The sequence below is a fragment of the Chelonia mydas genome, chromosome 2 (assembly GCF_015237465.2).
Source record: "Chelonia mydas isolate rCheMyd1 chromosome 2, rCheMyd1.pri.v2, whole genome shotgun sequence".
Lineage (NCBI taxonomy): Eukaryota > Metazoa > Chordata > Testudines > Cheloniidae > Chelonia > Chelonia mydas.
The window spans coordinates 208400913-208421716 of record NC_057850.1 but is presented as its reverse complement, the minus strand read 5'-3'; the positions used below and the strand labels follow the sequence as shown (position 1 = coordinate 208421716).

Here is a 20804-nt window from a genome sequence, read left to right as displayed (position 1 = left end):
TACATAGTCTGAGTCAGATCTGTTTACTCTAGGTCAGAAATATTTCTCAGTACTTTTACTCCTTTTAAATTTGCAGATTCAAAAAAAGCTATGCAAGGATGAACTAGGTTTACATATCAACAGAACTGTTAACTAAATTTCAACTGCAGGACAAAAGTCTGCCTCCTTTGCACTTGTAAAACACCATGGAAAAATTGAGTTGCACAAATGTAACCAAGGGTAAAATTTCACATGCAGAAGTTTTATTATTGGTGAGGCTGCATAAGTAGTATGTATTATTTATTATTATCGGAAATCCAAGTTGGCTTTCAGATCTCAGGCTGAGTTTGCAATAGTGGTGTTTTAGAAAACAAAAAGAAAAATATCTTTCTACAAAAAAACGTGCATAATCTGCAGTCAGCAAAACACGATCATAGAATCATAGAATATCAGGGTTGGAAGGGACCTCAAGTGGTCATCTAGTCCAACCCCCTGCTCAAAGCAGGACCAATCCCCAACTAAATCATCCCAGCCAGGGTTTTGTCAAGCCTGACCTTAAAAACCTCAAAGGAAGGAGATTCCACCACCTCCCTGGGTAGCCCATTCCAGTACTTCACCACCCTCTTAGTGAAAGAGTTTTGCCTAATATCAAACCTAAACCTCCCCCCACTGCAACTTGAGACCATTACTCCTTGTTCTGTCATCTGCTACCACTGAGAACAGTCTAGATCCATCCTCTTTGGAACCCCCTTTCAGGTAGTTGAAAGCAGCTATCAAATCCGCCCTCATTCTTCTCTTCTGCAGACTCAACAATCCCAGTTCCCTCAGCCTCTCCTCATAAATCATGTGTTCCAGTCCCCTAACCACTTTTGTTGCCCTCCGCTGGGCATAGAAATCTAAACATCATTACAGATAGTCTAGGAAACTACCATTTTGCAATTTAAATTACTAACACCAGCTTGACATAGCTTTGACTCCAGTGTCTGCAATAGAGTGATTCTTGATTTACAGAGGTGCGGGGTGAGACTCAGGCATTAACAAACAAATGGCAAAAAGAGAAAACAGATAATTTACCAATCATTACAGAATATTTAATAAGCAGAAACATTTTTAAGAAAAAGTTTAGAAAGCCACTTTTCTTAATTTTTCTGACTACTGTATATTTTCTCAAATTCAATCATTACTTTTTTTGTTATGAAGTGTATTTAAAATGAAATGTCCATGTATATCGAATCTGTTATTACCATTAACATGATGATGCTGTGACTTTCATAAACACAAAAACCCAATTTAATGTATTAATACAGACATTAATTTTGAAGGTCTCTTTCACATGACAAACTGCTCAGCCTTTTCCAGCCGTACCTATGTACAGTGTACATTTCCATTTCTATTTTCATTGAACTGAGTAATTGTTTTGTGGACAGCGAAATTTACTGTCCACTCCTGCAGAATAAAATACACCATAATGTTGATGCATAGCTTGCTGCAAGGCCAATGTCATCATTCTAGGTAACCTCCGGCTGAGATGAGAGACCTCAGCACTGCAGATATACAATGTGCATCTCAAGCAAAAACTGCCCATAAGAATAACTTCATTATTCTGGGAAGTTGGATCTATAAAAGATGTAAAATGTAGAAGTGTTCTGCCTATACAATTTCTGGTAAGTACAGCATGACTAAGTAATAAGACCTGAGTCAGCTTCAGTTATAGCAAATCCCACAGAAAGTTCATTGTCACATGAAGGAAAATGCAATATATTGGGCGGAAAGCATGTCTGTAAGTCATGAACTAGAATTATCTGTTCTGTTTTGGGCTTATATAGTGCTGCCAAATTAACAAAAAGCTAAAGCAGTCAAACATTCATTCAGGTTGTTCCAGTGTCTATGACACAAGGCTATATCAGAATAGAGCATATGAAGAACTCACCAATACTACTGGGCAGATTGCTGTGGGTGGTAAAATATGGTCCTTCAAAGGGCCACAGTCACATTCAGGCTTTAGATGTGAAGCACATTTATTATGGAGCTGTGGGGAAAAGAGAGAACATTAATAATCATCACCACAGTACCTCACTAGAATATTTCTATAAAGAATCTTTCCCCCATCTGGAATAGTGTAAATATGAATACACTAGATCAGTACAAGACTTAATATAGGAAAATATTTAAGAATTGTTGTCAAGTGACAGAATTATTTGACTCACATACAGTATTCTAGGAACTCACTTTGCTTCAGTTTTATTCTCTTTTTCTAGTTTTCAAAATTCTAAAAGTTAATTCTCTCTGTAGATTAACCAATCTCTTGGAAGAACTATAAAGGGGTGGCATGAGGAACCAGTTGCTGCCTCCCCTCCTGCCCACTGTGTGGCCTTGGAGAAAAGTTCAGAGAGAAGCCAGATAGATACTCCAGCTAGCAGGAGCAAAAGCAGCCAAACCAGGGACCTTTTTCACCTTTGGACATTCCATTCAGAACTGTTGAATTTTCTTTTATTTTCCCTGCCCGGTGCTGACTGGATGTTTGCACCAGCCTGCCCTCTCTCACAGTCTCTTCACCTCAGCTTCACTCTACACCTGCCCTGTTCCCCTCAATCCCACTCCTTCCCTTTTCCTTCAATTTAGCTCATCTCCAAAAATATTGTAGAACTAACATGCAATTTGCTGCCAACATACTATTCGCTCTCCTTGTGTGTTCCACCTCCGATTCCTCCATCTTGTGTCTGTCTGGTCTCATTAGATTATAATATTTTTGGGGCCAGGGACTGTCTAGTACTCTGTGTCTGTACAGTGCCTAGCACAATGGGGTTCCATTTATGGTTGCCCTTTAGGCTCTATTGTAATAAATATGATTATTATTATTATTATTAATAATATACTACATTATAATATACTACATCATTATGTATTCTGTACAGACCGCATATTGTCCAGAAAACTATTTTTCAAGTGTTTAGAGAAGTAGAAAAAATGTAATTGAGACTATTCTTCATACAACCTATATATCCATTTACATCTCACTTTATTCTCTTTATCCAATTGTTCAATTTCTTTGCATTTCTCATTCAGATTTTATTAATATGCATTTATTCTTTATCATTTTATTGTAACTTCAGGGTTTTTTCCAGTGGTTTTACTTTTTTTCTTTCATCCATCAGAGCAATGATTTCATATGTTATCCATGGGCTTTTCTTAGTTATTAACACCTTCCCTTAATGTTGCTCTGCAGCTTCTTTGATAGCTTGTTTCAGACATTCCCAAATCATTCGGTCTTTGTTTTTATTAATGATCTGCAACACTTCATCTTGGTAGTAACTTTTGTGACAAAGTTCCTCCTCTATCTTGGTGGGTCTTGTGCTTATTGGAGGATTTGCTCACCTTGGAGCTTCATGGCAGCCCTCAGTTTGGCCGTTTTCGTGAACCCACAGTCCAGGTCAACTCCTTCTGTGTCTGACCAGGAGTTGGGAGGTTTGGGGGGAACCCGGGCCCGTCCTCTACTCCGGGTTCCAGCCCAGGGCCCTGTGGAATGCAGCTGTCTAGAGTGCCTCCTGGAACAGCTGTGCGACAGCTACAACTCCCTGGGCTACTTCCCCATGGCCTCTTCCCAACACCTGCTTTATCCTCACCATAGGACCTTCCTCCTGGTGTCTGATAATGCTTGTACTCCACAGTCCTCCAACAGTATGCGTTCTCACTCTCAGCTCCTAGCGCCTCTTGCTCCCAGCTCCTTACACGTACACCACAAACTGAAGTGAACTCCTTTTTAAACCCAGGTGCCCTGATTAGCCTGCCTTAATTGATTCTAGCAGCTTCTTGATTGGCTGCAGGTCTTCTAATCAGCCTGCCTGTCTTAATTGTCTCCAGAAGGTTCCTGATTGTTCTGGAACCTTCCCTGTTACCTTACCCAGGGAAAAGGGACCTACTTAACCTGGGGCTAATATATCTGCCTTCTATTACTCTCCTGTAGCCATCTGGCCCGACCCTGTCACACTCTGTATTTCTTGATTCCTCAGAGCTTCAAGGTTCCATGCTAGATAACATTTGGCTTTCCGTATCTCTCTCAGTTTATTATTCATTCTTACCACTACCAATCTATGATCTGATCTACAATCTGCATTTGACATAATCTTAACCTTCCTAACGCTATTTCTATACCTATGGTTGATCGTGATAAAATCAATCTGGTTTTTATACATCCCTCCTGGTGATTCCCATGTAGGCCTTGCACTTTCTTTTTATTCAGAATAACTATTGCAGATAATGAGGTCATGTTTCTCCCAAGAGTCTATGAATCTTTCTTTTCCATTGCTTCTTTCACTAAGGGCAAATAAACTAACTGTGACATATATTCTTTTCCCTCCTACTTTTGCGTTCCATACAAGTCATATAAGGATGACTATTTTTCTTTCCACCACTGATTTCCATTACTTCCATGTTTAAATAGAATGTTTTGACATCCTCATCAGAATGTGCAGTTGTTGAGGCATATACTTGAATAATCATATCTTTTGGAAGTCTTTGTATCACTATTATCATTGCACATTCAGATGATATATTCACTTGTTCTATCCTTCCAGTTACAGTCCTGTCTACTACAATTACCACTCCTTACCTACTTTGACATCCACCTGCACTGATAACTATGCATTCTTTAAAAAGAAAAGGAGTACTTGTGGCACCTTAGAGACTAACCAATTTATTTGAGCATAAGCTTTCGTGAGCTACAGCTCACTTCATCGGATGCATACTTGGAAAATACAGAAGATGTTTTTATACACACAAATCATGAAAAAATGGGTGTTTATCACTACAAAAGGTTCTCTCTCCCTCCACCCCACTCTCCTGCTCAGAAAACCTTTTGTAGTGATAAACACCCATTTTTTCATGATTTGTGTGTACAAAAACATCTTCTGTATTTTCCACAGTGTGCATCCGATGAAGTGAGCTGTAGCTCACGAAAGCTTATGCTCAAATAAATTGGTTAGTCTCTAAGGTGCCACAAGTACTCCTTTTCTTTTTGCGAATACAGACTAACACGGCTGTTACTCTGAAACCTATGTATTCTTTGCCGCTCAGAAGACCTGCAACAAAATCTAGACCTCTCCAGAATGCTTCACTTAGTCCCATTATGGTAACGTCTAGCCTTTCCATTACTTTGCATATATTGGCTAGGTTCCTGGGTTGATTCAATCCCCTGACAGTCCATGCAGTGATCCCTGCAGTTGCCAATTGCACACATCTGGCCAGGCAGTGCACGAGTTCACACTGAGGGCCAGTCATTTTGTGTGGCAGTTGAGGAATAGTAAGTCATGTTATCATGATATAACTTTGGGGTTAATACTGCACAAGGGCCCCAATAATTAAGTGCAGTCAGTTTGGGTGGGGGTGGATGGGTGAGGTTTGGGATTCTAGTTTTTAGCCAAAAGGCATAGCCCACAAGGCATCAGGGATTTTTGGCAACAGTCTTATTGAATGATGGCTTGCATTTGCCATGTCACAGTGCCATCTTTGGATATTTGGAGCATTTGCCCCACCACTCCCTGTTAGTACCGTCATCAAATTGTTCAAGACTGCTTATTCGACATGTTTCCCTGCTTATATCATAGCTAGCCTCTTTATCTAAAGGCCGTAACATCATCCTCAGCCTGTGAATGTGCTTGATGGCAAAAGACACTGCCCCTGGGAAGTTTACCCACAACAAAACAATTGGATTAAGAGAACAAAGAGAGATGTATCAGAAGATGAGAGTCTTCAATTACAAAAGGTGACCAATGTGACCCTTAAGGACAAATATGGACAATACCGTATTTGACGGACTCCAAAGATAAAAACAAGAAATGGGAAGAATATATCAAGGAACTACATGGTGATAAACCTCAACTAGAGATTAATCCAGTAAGCCCACCAATAATGGATGAAGAAATCACAGCAGCAAGTTGTGTTTGAATACAGACTGAATTGTAAATAAGCATAGGGGATGAAGGCTTGAAAGTGCAATCAGAGGTAACAAAGAATGTGTCTGAGACAGAAGAATTGTCAGAAAACTTTACAACCTCATTGTGTATCCAAATCCAAAAACGTTATGTATTGTAAAGGCTACAGAACAATCATCCAAGTATTGCATCCCTTTAAGGCTGCATCTTAACTGGCATACTTTCCTAGGTACTTGTCCATGTACCATTAGTACACATACCTCGTACTTATGCCAAGCGTCCACATTTGCTGTGCTGATCATGGGTATAAACTGTTCACAACACATGCCTGTGTCCATACTGCCCCTTTTTCGTATGCAATTGTAGCACTACCATTTCAGGGATGGTATCCCAGTCCTTTGTGTCACAGGAGACACTCTGGGAACCATCTTGCTGGTGTTGCTGCTACTATATTCAGCCTTCACACATTTGATGATAACAACTCCCAGTCATCTTTCCCTTCTGTCAAACTGCATTGAAGACACGGAGCAAGTCCATGATGATGTGGTGCTTCTCCTGCTACACCTTATGGGACAAATGTTCATGCGGTCAAGCACTGGATACTGTACAGAATGAGTCCAGAAAAATTTGAGATGCTGAAGATGGAGGGACCACTTCTTTTCATCCCAAAGAACCAGCATGGTGTGGTGGGACTACATAGAACTGGAAGCCTGGAATGACGACGAGTGGTGCAGAACTTCTGAATGAGGAAGCAGACCTTCATGGAGTTGTGCATGAAACTTGCACCAATCCTCCAGCACCAGACCACTTGTTTTCAGAAACTCGTACCAGTACAGGAGTGGATGGCTATTGCTCTTAGAAAGCTGGAAACACCTGAAAGCTATCCGTCAATTGCGAATCAGATCAGGGTTGGAAAGCCAACTGTCGGGGTGGAGTTTGTACAGGTTTGCCATGCTATCAATATTGTAATCTACCCACAAGTGGTTGCCATAATAGAAGTCTGTGAAATTATAGTGGGATTTCGAAGGATGGGGTTTCTGAACCATGCAGGAGCCTTTGATGAAACACCCATCCCAATACTTTGCCCACTGAAAGAATTACTGTTCACTTATTCTCCAAAGCTTAATGCACCACAGTTCATGAACACCAACACTGGACACACGGGAAAAGTACTCAGGAGGTTGGGATGGTACCAGAGAGGAGGAGAAGGGATTTGATTCTCAATAAATGATGTGGTTATGTATGGTGTTTCTGTTCCAACATTTATTTCAGGGGAATCCCACCTCTCTCTCCTAATGTGGCCCATAAAGCCATACCCTGATATCACCCACACAAGAAAAACAGAGTGTCTAGATGGAAAGAGGTGGTGGTGGGTCTTTGCACAACCATCACTGTCACAAAACTGTTCTTTCCCCACTAGTCCCTTTCAGAACCTATTGACTCCCACCCTACCTCTCCCCCGAAATCTTCACAGCCCAGGGACTATGGCAGCCAGAGTGATGGCTGAGAAACACACAGATACAGGGGCACAATAACTGCTCATTAGTCATCTGTTATAGCGGTGGTCCCCAAATTGTTGGGCATGCCCCCCCAGGGGGGCATGGAGGAATGTTTAGGGGGGCACGTGGCAGGGCTCAGGCCAGCTCCCAGGCCAGCCCGCACAGGGGGCAGGGAGGATCACCATGCTTCCAGCCTCTTTCCATCCCCAGACAAGCTCTGCCCAGTTTTGCTCCTCCCCAAACTCCATTCAGCTCCCAGTCTTGCTCTGCCTCCAGGCCCAGCTCCACCTCCAGGCCAGATCTGCCCCCAGTCCCACTCCACCCCTAATCTCACTGTGCCCCCAATCCCAGCTCCACTCCATCCCCTGTTCTGCCTCCAGCCCGGCTCTGCCCTCATTCCCCTTCTGCCCCCAGACCAGCTCCATCTCTAGCCCCAGCTCCTCCCCCATCCCCATTGCTGAGGAAGCCTTGGCTATACAGAAGTGGAGGGGGAGGGCACAGACAGATGGTAAGGGGGCCATGACTGGAAAAGTTTGCGCACCACTGTTATAGCTTCCAGCTTTACAGTAGATCATGGGATTTCAATACAATCATTGATTTATAACCACATCTTGCTAGGGGACCATGTCGGGGTGGAGCAAGGATCTTGTAGGGGCACCTTCAAGTATGTATTATCAGAGCAAGCGGGGATATTTTTGGGGCATGTGGGGATGTATTATAACTTACCAGCCTTGGGCTCTGGTTCTTGCAGTGGCTTGGGGTCCTCCTCAGGCTCCTCAGTGGAGCTTCTTCAACTGGGTCCACTAGGTAGAGGTGCAGAAACACATGCTCCTCTTCCTCTGGGTCTGCCAGGGTTTCCCCTTGGAATTCCTCTGAGGTCCCTGCTGACTCCTTGCCCTGCCCCTCATTGATATCCTGTCATACAATGAAGCCGGCTGGGTTAAGAGGGGGATCATGAGCCAATTCAGGTACTGTACGCGGAGCCCTGGAAAGCACCCGTCCATTCCATCATAGCATGGACATGTGCTAGGTCCCTTCCCAAACAAATTGTTGGAGTCCTTCACTCTCCAGTACAGGAGCCTCAGGTGCTTCATATGCTCCTGGCACTGGGACGGAGTCTGGTGAATGCAGTCCTCCTCAAGCGTCTTTAAAATCTCCCAGTACAGGTGTACGTTCCTGCCATTCTGGGCAAAGTTGTGGAGGACAGCGTACTCTGACCACACATTGATCAGCACCGAGGTGTGCTCCAGAGACAAGGTGGCAGCGCTTGGAACATGAGCCATGATCACCTCTGCAAATCAATAGCGTTCATGGGAAAACTGATCTGAAATGTTCAGCATAAGTAGCTCAGAGGGCAGGGACTGTTATATCTTTGGTAAGAGTCAGGCAGCAAAGAGATCAATGCACTGTGGTAGTGGCCCTGGAGGACTACTGATTTCCAGGATCTGGTACACACCTCTTGCCCCCATCCACACTGCACAATCCGCATGGGGCCATGCCATGGCAGAGGCATGTACATACCCACCCCCTCATGCATGCTAGCTTTTGTGCTGAGTGCACTCTTTCAATGCTTCAGACTGAACAATGGGGGTAGGGAGTATGGCAAACAACGCATATGTAACTGTACAGCAGGGGTGGGCAAGCTTTTTGGCCTGAGGGCCACACCTGGGTGGGGAAATGGTATGCAGGGCCATGAATGTAGGACTGGGGCAGGGGGTTGGGGTGTGGCAGGAGGTGTGGTGTGCAGGAAGGGGCTCAGGGCAAGGGGTTGGGGTGCAGGAAGGGTAAGGGGTGCAGCAGGGGGCTCAGGGCAGGGCGTTGGAGTGCAGGAGGGGTGTGGCATGGGGTTCAAGGCAGGGGGCAGGAGGGGTTCAGGGTGCGGGCTCCGTCCTGGTGCTGCTTATCTTGAGTGGCTCTGGGGTGGCAGCAGAGCGCAGTGGGGCTAAGGCAGGCTCCCTGCCTGCCTTGGCCCCGCACCACTACCAGATATCGCCAGCATGTCTGGCAGTGGCTCCACCGCGTGCTGCCCTCACCTGCGGGTACCACCCCCAAAGCTCCCATTGGCTGCGGTCCCCCATTCCCGGCCAATGGGAACTGCGGGGGGCGGCGCCCGCAGGCGAGGGAAGTGCACAGAGCCCTCTGCCCCCCGTCACCACCCCAGGGGCCGCAGGGATGTGGTGCCGGCCGCTTCCGGGAGTGGCGCTGGGCCAGGGAGCCTGCTTTAGTTCTGCTGTGCCACCTGGCTGGCAATCCTGCAGGCCAGACTGAAAGCCCTAATGGGCCGGATCTGGCGGCCGTAGTTTGCCCTCCCCTGGTGTACTGTCACAAGATATTTTAACATACTTTTGCAAGTTGTTCAAGACCAAATGTGAAGATAGATTCATAAGGAAATAAGAAAACAACAATATGGCTTCAAACATGGAAAGGGTATGATGAACACCATTTTGAACTGAAGCTCATATCAGAAAGATCAACTGAAATGGGGAAGACAGAATACTTTTGTTTTATTGACTTCCAAAAAGCACTGATGGAATCTACCATCTACCACTATATTCAACATACTAAGATGTGTGGGTATGAACTCCAAGTAATAAACCAACTATATTGGAATCAGAAGGCAATATAATAGGCAACGAAAATGAAAATCTAGTAGAGATCAAGAGAGGAGTGAGATGTGTTTGTATACTGTCATCATCTTTATTCAACATCTGTAGTGAATGTTTGATTAAATTAATCAAAGAAACAAGAAGGTATAAAGATGAATGGAAAATGAGTGAATTACAATTCTCAATGCAAGCGACAGTGCTACTGGCTGATTCAGAAGAAGGTCTGATGAAGTTAGTGGAGATTATATATGCATATGCAAAGAAAATGCTCTAGAGTTGAATATGGACAAGACAAAAAAATTAATAGTATGCCAGGATCCTGGGAAAACATGCAAGATTCCAGTGAATGACACAGCCATATAGTAAGTGAGAAATGATTGCAACTTAGGAAGTATCATTACAGAAGATGGAAGATTGGCTGCTCAAATCAGAACCAGAACTGCAAGAGTGAAAGAGACATTCTGGAAGAACAAACAGCTGATGAGAAGGGACATAAATGTAATGACTAAATTCTGACTTTTAAAAAACTTACATTTGGTGTGTATTAAATTACGGCTGTGAAACATGCACATTAAAACAATCAATAATAAACTACAATCCTTCGAATTAGGGAACTATGAAAGAATTTAAAAAATATAATGGAGAGACCATGTTATCAATAACAAAGAATTGGAGATGATTAGCATAGGCTAGTCAGAGATCTTAAAAAAATAAAGATTTGCTTTACGGGCACATTTTAAGAGGTTCAGCAGGCAACGCATGTTTATGGGAACTGCTATCAATTTTCCCTTCCATATGAATACAAGGCAGAAAAAGAAGATCATGGATAGATGATGTGGTATCCTGGGTGGATCAGTAAGTTTCTAGCCCTCCTGGTGGGGGACAAATGTTTGAAAACATAGAGAAAGTGTGATCTAAAGGCTCAGAAACCAGAAGACAAGTACAAAGAACCTAAAATTGATCATTTTTATTTAAAAAAAACAACAAACCACACACCTTATGCTTTGTGTGTGGTACAGACTTATATCGGTATAACTACATCACTCAGCTGTGTGGAAAATCCACACCCATGAGTGACGCAGTTATATCAACCTAACCCCCAGTGTAGACAGCACTATCTCAGTGGGAGGACTTCCTCCACCTCTCAGGGAGGTAGAGTACCTACACTGACGCAAGAAGCTCTCCCATCGGTGTAGGGAGCATCCTCACTGAGCGCTGCTGCAGCACGGAGCGGCTGTGCCACTGCAGCGCTGTATGTGTAGACAAGTCCTTAGGAATTTTTAGCTAATCTCATGACTTTTGGAAGGCCTAACTCACGATTTTTGAACACTAGGATTCCTTCATACTTCATTTAACATGATCTAACTATACAGGGCTCAGCAAGAGCCATAAAAATCTTCTAAAAATAACCTAAAATGCTTCTGTACCTAAGTATGTCCATCTGTAAAGTCTATTATCCTTGGGAACATGTTGCTACAGGAGTAATCATCTCTTAGAATATACCCAGATTCTGCTTCACTGACCACCTGCCCTGGGAAGTCAACCTGCAAGGTCCAAGACATCTTCCACCACATGGCAGAGGGGCAATGCTGGTGTCAGAATGGGTCAGATGTGCCAGCAATTGCAAAAGTAGTCTGGGAAAATTGCTTTAGATCTAACTGAATATGCCCCAATATGTAACTAACAAGTTTTTGAGACCTCTGAATAACTTCTGTCATAGGAACGAATTGTGGTTTAGCTTCTCCCATTTCAGCGCCCCTTCCTTCAATCCTTCCCCCCACCCTATTCACCTCTATTTTCCTCTCCCAATTTTAATCCCCCTATTTCTCTCACTCCCAATTCCCTTCTTCTCTTTTGTGCTCCCTCAATTGAATCTCTACTTATCTGCTTCTCCAGTTCCCCTCCTTGAGTGACACTGCAGCAGCCACTACTGGATGGGTAGTGGGTGTGGCTGGGATGAGTGCCAGGGCAGCTGGGTGCGGTGGTACTGGGGATACCTGTGGTGGATGCTGGAGCAAATGGATGGGTGCTGCATGTTCCTGGGGTAGCTGAATGGTTGGCGGATGGGTGCATGGGATGGCTGCTGGTTGGCTGGGTAATGGGGTGTGGAAAGGGTGGATTGAGAAGTACAGTCCCAGGGCTGAGTGATGGGGGAGAGCTTGTTTACAGCTAACAGAGGGTGGAGCACACTGCCACCAGTGGACACCTCCTCCTCTTTGCGTAGCCACCTCTGGCCACTGCCTCCTCCTGGCTGGGATCCAGCAGCAGGAGGAGCTAGGGAAAGGGCAGAAACACCTAGCTAAGGTGGCACAGAGGCGCCTGAGGATTGGGAGGAGCAATTACATGCAAATGCCAGCTGCATTCCACAGCTCAGCAGGATGCATGAGAATGCAGGTGAGATGAGGGCAGACATGCAAGGGGGCAAGAGTGTCACTGATACTGCCAGGTGGCTGAACACTTCCCACATCATAGCAATCATGTATGCATAGCTTAATTCATCTGGCCAGTTTTTGTGCTATTATGAACTAAGCCCTGGATTTATTCCCATTTGCCTCAAAATGCTCAGGAAACGTGCAGATTAGTTTGGTACTTAGATAATAACTAAAGGCCCTCAATGTCTAAAGCATGATATCTAACTTCCTCCACATGTGGTGAAAGCTTCGGGAAAGGTACAGGCAGGTTAATGACCTGACAGGTGAAAATAAAAGACAACTGTAGACAAAAATGCAAGGTAATAATACAGAAACGAGTTGTTCTTACAGTGAGTTCTATAATGGAAATCAGTCTTCAAGGCTCCAATTTCCCAAAACCACTGAGCTGATATTGGTAAAGGTAATTAACCACTGGAACAATTTACCAAGGTCATGGTAGATTCTCCATCACCGGTAATTTAAAATCAAGATTGGATTTTCTTTTTTAATTTATGCTCAAATTCAAAAGGAATTATTTTGGGGACATTCCATGTCAGACTAGCTGGTCACAGTGGTCCCTCGTGGCCTTGGAATTGATTATATTATAGCGAAGAGGAGCCATAGTTTTCAAAATCCCTCTAATGGTAGAAGTGGAGAGGTTGAGCCAGACTGCAGAGTAGTAGCAGTGCTACATGATGAGGAAGGCAGCACATCACTGTAGCATTATCAGTGGTCACAATCTTTATTATGGAAGATATCTCCTTGATCTATAAGTTCATCACGCCAGGGACTGTTTCTTACTATGGTTTGTACAGTGCCTTGCACAAAGGATCCCCATTTCTGGGTGAAGACTTCGAGAATTTCTGAAATACCACTTCTACTTCATTCGATTAATAATGCCATCAATACTAAGAGGATACCAAGAGTGACAATGTAATACATAACTAAGGGAACATCAAACAAAGCTCTAAAGGGCATGAGTGAAATCATGGATCCATTGAAGTGAATGGCAAAACTGCATTAGGATTTCACTTCTCCATTTTTTCCTAACATGGAGATTCTTTTGAGAGCAATGAGAATAGTTCAACTCTCAGATCATTTACTAAAAAGCACTGAGTTACTGCTATATTCAAAGAAGAAAGGGAGGGATTGTAGAAGTTCAAGCCAACATAAAATATTAAGAATTACAATTAGTGATATAAACTGTTGGAAAAAAACAGTGTGAATTAGATAGACGTCTGGGTTTCTTGTTGGTGCCCTACAATTTAACTTAATTCAAATTTCCCTCAACAGCATATTTCAAATATACGCACCCAAACACAATACAAAGCTATAATGTTATCTCTGGTTTATAGAGACAGATGCAATCCACTCAAGTTTCATTTTCATGGTTTACAATATCAGCAATCACAATAAAAATACCATTTTATAGTGTGGAATTTGGTGCAGTTTATGATCTCTACATTGATTTAATATACTGCATATTAAGTCTGTCAGATAGTGTGTGCATGTCACATAAGAGCATGATTCCAAATTGATGTGTTTTACTAGCAGCTATGTATATTTTAATTGATGGGGGTACCCTGGTGTCCTAAGCATCTAAAACTTTAGGAAATATATCTAATTTATTTATAAAGTGGTTTAATAGGTAGCAGACAGCATCTAGCTCAATCGGTGGTATTTCATTCAGAAGGTGATGTAAAAATATGTACTTCAACAGTTGCTCCTATAAATCATATTTTTCCAGTGAGCAAGTGATTCATTTTTCTTTAGATGATTTATCCATGTTGGCATTAACTGTATCAAACTTACAATATAATCAATTCAGTAGGTGATATATACACTTTACCAGTAACACACTTTTGATAAAAGTTATCAAGCACAGTATAATGTAGACATAATAGTTCTGAATTTTGAAGTGAATGACATCCAGTATTAGTCTTGTCCGTATTCATTTATACTGCAAAGTTACCATTTCAGGCAGTTACTTAGCAACGGAAAATAAAAGTTAATGAGTTTGGATTTACTCTGAGTATTAAAGCCTTATTTACCCTGAGGGTATTTTGGTAGCCCTGTAATCTAAAGCATTTGTCATGCTAATTCCCTGCCTCAGTGGTAAGGCTACTTGTACCATAATTAATGCACACTAGGCCATGTAACATCAAATAAAAGTATCTTTGCACACTCGGTGATAATTAGCAGCTCTGCTACTCAGTGGCATGCAAACTTATCTCTAAAAAAATAGCTTAATCTTCTTATTAGTCTCTGCTGATCTTTGACAACAGAAGTGAGGTGTAGGAAACAAAAGGAATAGCTTAAGATGTGCATGCTATAGCTAATGAAAACAACATAGTGACAGAGTAATAAACTAAGCACCTCATATTAAAAAATAATTGTTTTATAAACATTTTTGTATCCTTCCTCCTGCAATAGCCCCATGTCCACAAAGCTAGCTAGTCTACATTACTTATCTCACAACCGGATGCCTAGGAGATGTGGAAATGAAGAACTGTAGTGAAAGCCAAGAATTTGTGGAGTAACCTGAAGTAGGATGACTTTCCTTAGGGAAAAGGAAGGAAAGTCTGGAGGTCTGTGAAGAGCCTTGAAAAGAAGACCAGCTCTAAGGCAGGACACAGCTGGATAGGGAATTAGGAAGAGAGTCACAAAGAGCAAACCAGTAGCCCAGGGAAGGAGGTATTATTAGTCAAACTCATACTGAAACTCTGAAAAGTTTGTGATTTGGTCTGGAGGTAGAGCTGATGTCTAAAATGGTTCTTATCTTGTAAGAATTAATCCACACATCTTTACTCTTGCTACCTCCAAAAATAAAAAGAAAAGAAAAAAAAGCCCTATTACAATCAATATTACAAAACAGTAAAAGACATATTGTATCTCCATCCCCTTCCACAAGAGGGGAAAATTTGCTTAGAAAACTCCAAAGTGAATGGCATGAAATTTCTGAGCCAGCAACCTCTCTGGGAGAGTTTGCTGCCACTTGGAGGGGATGTGGACTTCTAACTGCAGAGAAACCCCAGAAGCTGAAGTGAAATCTGGAGATCCATGCAGAGACGGACAACTGTATTCTTCCTCCCAGGCCAAGGATGCCGGAATGGGGCGGGGGGGGGGGGGTGTCAGGGGACCATGGCCCCATCACTTTTAAAAGGTCAAGAAAAAACAAATACATTGAATTAATCACTCAGCTTCCCGAACAGGGATAGGAACTCCTGCCTCTCCATGGATGTTTTGCTATAAAAGCAAGAGACGTGATTCAAGTCACTTTTTAAGCCTATTGCCTGCTGAGAATTGGGCCAAAAGAGAGAGATTCAGTGTAGCTAACTGAGTTGCAATACAAAACATACAGCAGCATTGGCTTGCTAAAATGCAGTGCTTATTAAAGAGCATTATTACACATTGCCAAATTCTTTTTCTCTGTGTGTGTTTCTGTTTCTTTATTTATAAAAAAGGCACACATTTTAAATAGATGCAAGGTAGGTTTTACAAGGCAATTCTGAATCTGACAACTGCTCACACTGCAACTAAATATATCAGCAACAAGCAGCAGGAATACTGTATATAAGCAGGTGAAAAGATAGGATTGCAAAGAGTGGTGATAGTTTTAATATCTTCAATATGGCCATTCAAAAGTCATTTGTGTGTTTGTTACAAATATCTGGGTTTTGCTTTGGTTTTAAGTTGGTAGCTTTAAGGCATTTCAGCAAGTTTTTATACCTACAGTGATAGTTTCGGAAGGAGAAAGGGTTAAAAAGGGCTCTGAACTGGAATTACAAGGGAAATGAATATTACACGAGAAGTGGTATAAAAATGAAGCAGAAATATTTTTAAAGGTTAGTAAAACTAGTAGGTGTTTTACTAATGGACCATCTCTAATTTACACCTGAAATCCTAGAAGAAAACTGAAAAGACGAGTACACTGAATTTGAAAACAGAGCACATTATTTTCAGAAAAACACATATAAATCCTTAAAATATCGGCAGATAGAGAGAATCATGGTTGACAGATCTGGAAACTCCAGGGCTAACATTTTCAAATTTGGAGGTCTAAATTTAAGGATCCAAAAGTCAGATTTTAAAATGCATTTAGGCATCTAAAGATGCATCTAGGCACCTGAGGAATTTTCAAAAGCACCTAAGCTCTTAACTGCAATAGGACCGAGGAGCTTTTGAAAATCCTCCTAAATGACTAAATACCTTTTAAAATCTGGCCCCAAGTCTATATTTAAGTACCTAATTAATAAGAGTATGATTTTCAGAGGTGCAGGGCATTTGCAGCTTACTTTCACTTCAGTGGGAGTTTTAGATGTTCATCACTTCTGAAAATATCATACCACTCTTATTTAGACACCTAAATGAGATTATAATGGCCTGACTATAGTTACTTACTCACACTGAAAAATTTGGCTTAGGTGTTTTACTCTCAAACCAAACTACCCAAATCATGACAGCAATCTGGGCTATATAGTTTTCCTCCCTGAAATATTGCTAGATCTGTAGTCCAAACATATATAATAGAAAATAATTTGGACCTATTTTCTTCTATGATGATTCAAAGTCTGTACTAGTCCTATGTTTAAAAAACTGTATCTTAAATTACCCACACATTCACAAGTGATTGTCCCACGATATTCTTTAGAAGACTGAACAAATGTTTAATCTTTCAGAATTAAAAAAATAAATACAGTACTGACTTTCTCCACATTTAGATTCAAATCCTGGAAGCACAGTGACTGGGAGTAGAGATGCTGGATGTTGTTTCTTCTATCATAAAGATCCCACCAACAAAGTCAGTGTTCCGTGAATGTTCACACAGTTGCTGCTGAATACACATTAGCTAGAAGAAGACTGGATTTGGTGCATGGATTTCCTGGCCCTTTATTTTTACTAATCTCATGTGCTATGAAAACATTCTGCTCTGCTGTTTATTCAGGGGCCAAGATGCAATTAATTACCTCTATTCCAAAGTGCAACATAGGGTGTGATTTTGCCCTAACTTCACAGAGACCTTGCCTTTTACTTTTATCCACAATGAAAAACACTTATGATCTTTCTATAAAATACATACGGAAGCACTATAATGAATTCTATTCTTCTGCAGAAATGTGTGTACAGCTCTCATTAAGTTTAACGGATTCACATATTGGCACAGAGGAGATAATATCTTTCAGTGTGTTTAGGCTATACATCTAAAGACGCTCATAAGTATTCTGAACGTGTCAATCTCACGTGCACACTGACCATAATTGATGGTAAAATTGAAACAGACCTTTTGCATTAGGTGTCTGTAAAAGAAAGCTGCAGTGTTTTCAACCTACCTTATCAGTGCTAATGTTTTCACTGTAGGTACTCACTGTGATCTGACACCAAACACAATGAAGTCCAGTCAGGCCTTGGTAACATTTTATATTTTTGTGACACTTATCACATTTTGTCGGACAGTTTCCTTCTACCCAGTAGTGGTGCATTACCTATGAAAGAAAAGTACAGGCGTAAGTAGGATTGCCAGCTTTAACAGCTACATGCCAAAGTAAACGCTACCACAGGCTTACATCAGTGTTCTTTTTGGATTTCACATATGTTTTGATACAAGAGGCAGGGGCTCTTGAAACGCAGCGTTCATGGACTGTGTACTTGCAAACTGAAAAGAGAAGCATGTTAAGACTGAGTTAATGCTGTTTCTGACTACATTTCTATGAAAAAATGACATCAGTAGAACTAGGTTTCATATCTACTACTATTTAATCAATCCAATCAGTCAATAAAAACTCAAAGTAGGCTGTTTTTTCCATGCAATACAAAAGGCCAATTAGTACAGGAAATATTATGCAAGTGAAAAATCCAAGAATGCTCTATCATGGCACAGCAGGAAATGCTTAATTAAATAAGTCCTCACTAAAATTTTTCACAATAATTCCCAAACGACAATAATATTAAAGACAAATTGATGACTGCCAAATGGTTTGGTGTCATTTGCTAGTAGGAAGAAATCTATATTTTACAAACTATAGGCAAGAGAGCAGCTTTTTATGAAAATAAAAGCCAATGAGTTTATGTTATTCTCTCTATTGATTTATAAATCTTAAATGGTTGATTAGTTCATTTCCAGATAGCTATTGTTGTCATGCATTTCATGTAATCATCCGAAGTTCAACTCTTACTTGCCATAATGCTACTCCTATACAGAGAAGCTTCCTTTTCTAAATCCACTACCATCAGTTTTACATACTTGTCTTTATTGACAAACCTTGTCTATAAAGATCACACTAACTATAATGGGGGAATATAAAAGTGCCAGTTTATGATGCAAAGCTCCCCTGACTTCAATTATAAAACTCTATGCTCATATTTCTGTGATGATTGAATAGTTAACATTAGTGCATCCCTGTGCGTTGATGCGGAAATAATGCTAGTGCTTATAATGACAGCATTGAATAGATTCAACTATTTAAACCTAAAGATGAATGTCTGCCTGCATTAGACAAGTCTCATGCTTTTGGCCTTGACAGCAATTAAGCACAAAGGACTTCTAAACACCTTGCTTGCACCTATTACACAGACCCAGTGGGAGGTGCAGCCATTAATCAGACAAACTGCAGGGAGTAACATTGTTGATTGTGCCATGGAGGGATGGTAGGGCCCCCTGCAGTTCTCTAGCTGTTGTTTTTTCCTCCCTACACAATTTTAAACCAAAAAAAAAAAAAAGTGCAATCTATAGCAATGCTTCAAAAATATGTGGGAGGGGAATCATTTATTAGGTGGAAGGAATCGAGGAGGGTTTCAGGAAGATATGGAAGTGTAGGAGTGGTTTAGTAAGAAAACTCAGGCCCCTTCCTATTTGCACACTTGTAGAAACTGAAAGGAACCCATAAGTTCCCTACAGAGTGATGATCACTACTGAAAAATGACCAATTTAGTGTCAAGCAACATAGCAAGCAAAGAAAAGAGAAGGATATGGTAGCAAAAAGAGAAGGTCATGGTAAATGCAAAAGAGGAAGTTTACAAACAGGAGCACTCTTCTTTTCCAAGGAAGTTTTATGTTATAGACAGGGAAAGTCCTATTTTCATACTACTGATATCTACAGCAGAACAGAATATTACTGTCATATGCTGGGATGTAGGTGGTCCGACCTGGTGGTCAGAACAGGAGCCAGGCCTAGTCGTCAGGAGACAAGACTCAGAACTGAAATGGAATTGTGGTCAGGAGACAACCCAGTGATTGGAGCCAAGAGCCAGGGGGTTTGGAGGAAGATAGAGGCTAGGGCTGAGGTGCAAACAGGCACGGGTTGGCACAAAGCCAGTTACAGGAAGCAGATGTGACAACTGCAGGTGTAGAACATATTGAGCAGCTGATGTGCTACTGTATCAAAGGGTAGCCATGTTAGTCTGTATCCACAAAAATAACGAGGAGTCAAGAGGCGCCTTAAAGACTAACAGATTTATTTGGGCATAAGCTGATGTGCTGCAGTTGTTACAAGGCTTAAATGATGTGCTGGCTCTTCTGTCCAACCAGGAAGCACAGTCACTTAGTGAGAGCTTATTTGGCTTAGTCATGCTCATTGTGTTGCCAGGAGACTGCGTCCGGAGCAAGCTGAGTTCCTGACATTACCTCCCCCAGCTCATCCCGGCCCTGGCTTGTCAGAATATCTTTGGTGAAACTCTCAGAAGAGATTGGGAGTGCGAACATTTTTTTCTGGCTCTGAGGATCGCTCCTCTGACCCAGAATCCCTTCCACTCTATCAGATACTGGAGCTTCCATCTGACGCATTGGGAATCAAAGACCTGCTGGATTTTGTATTCTTCCTGCCCCTGGACTATTATGGGGAGTGAAGGAGGGTCTACCCAGTCAGGGAAGGGGTTGTTAACAAACAGCTTGCAGAAGGAAACACGAAAGACAGAGTGAATCTTGATGGATTCTGGGCTATGAAGCTTAAAGGGCACTGGGTTTATTTGTTCAATGATCTGAAAAGAATCCAAGCATTGGTGGTCGAGCTTGGCGGAAGGGAAGTCTGTTCTCAAGTTTGGGACAAGAGTCCAACCTTTAACCCCATGGCAAGTTTAGAGGCAGCTTGTTGCTTTTGGCTGGCATAATGCCTATAAGACTCTTTAGATGCAAGTAAGTGCTCTTTGAATTCTTGGTATACTCATTGAAGGTGAAAAGAAAAGGAGTACTAGTGGCACCTTAGAGACAAATAAATTGGTTAGTCTCTAAGGTGCCACTAGTACTCCTTTTCTTTTTGCGAATACAGATGAACATGGCTGCTACTCTGAAACCTGTCATTGAAGGTGGAGTGGGTCTGTGGCTGCTGGTATGGCACAGCCTTCTGGTAGGTCTGGATGAAACTGCGGGTGAAAACCAGAATTCAA

General features: G+C 41.9%; 1 protein-coding gene across 3 annotated transcripts in view; it reads right to left on the bottom strand.

Annotated features, from left to right (window-relative positions):
* Positions 1-20804, bottom strand: part of DGKB (diacylglycerol kinase beta) — a 500939-nt gene that overhangs the window by 300970 nt on the left and 179165 nt on the right. For all 3 annotated transcript variants that reach the window (XM_043541125.1, XM_037890594.2, XM_043541126.1), the window contains 3 exons: positions 17990-18078; positions 17792-17908; positions 1910-2008 (listed from right to left, as the gene is read on the bottom strand). In XM_043541125.1, the coding sequence (XP_043397060.1) occupies positions 1910-2008; positions 17792-17908; positions 17990-18078 (305 nt within the window). The remainder of the gene's footprint in view (positions 1-1909; positions 2009-17791; positions 17909-17989; positions 18079-20804) is intronic.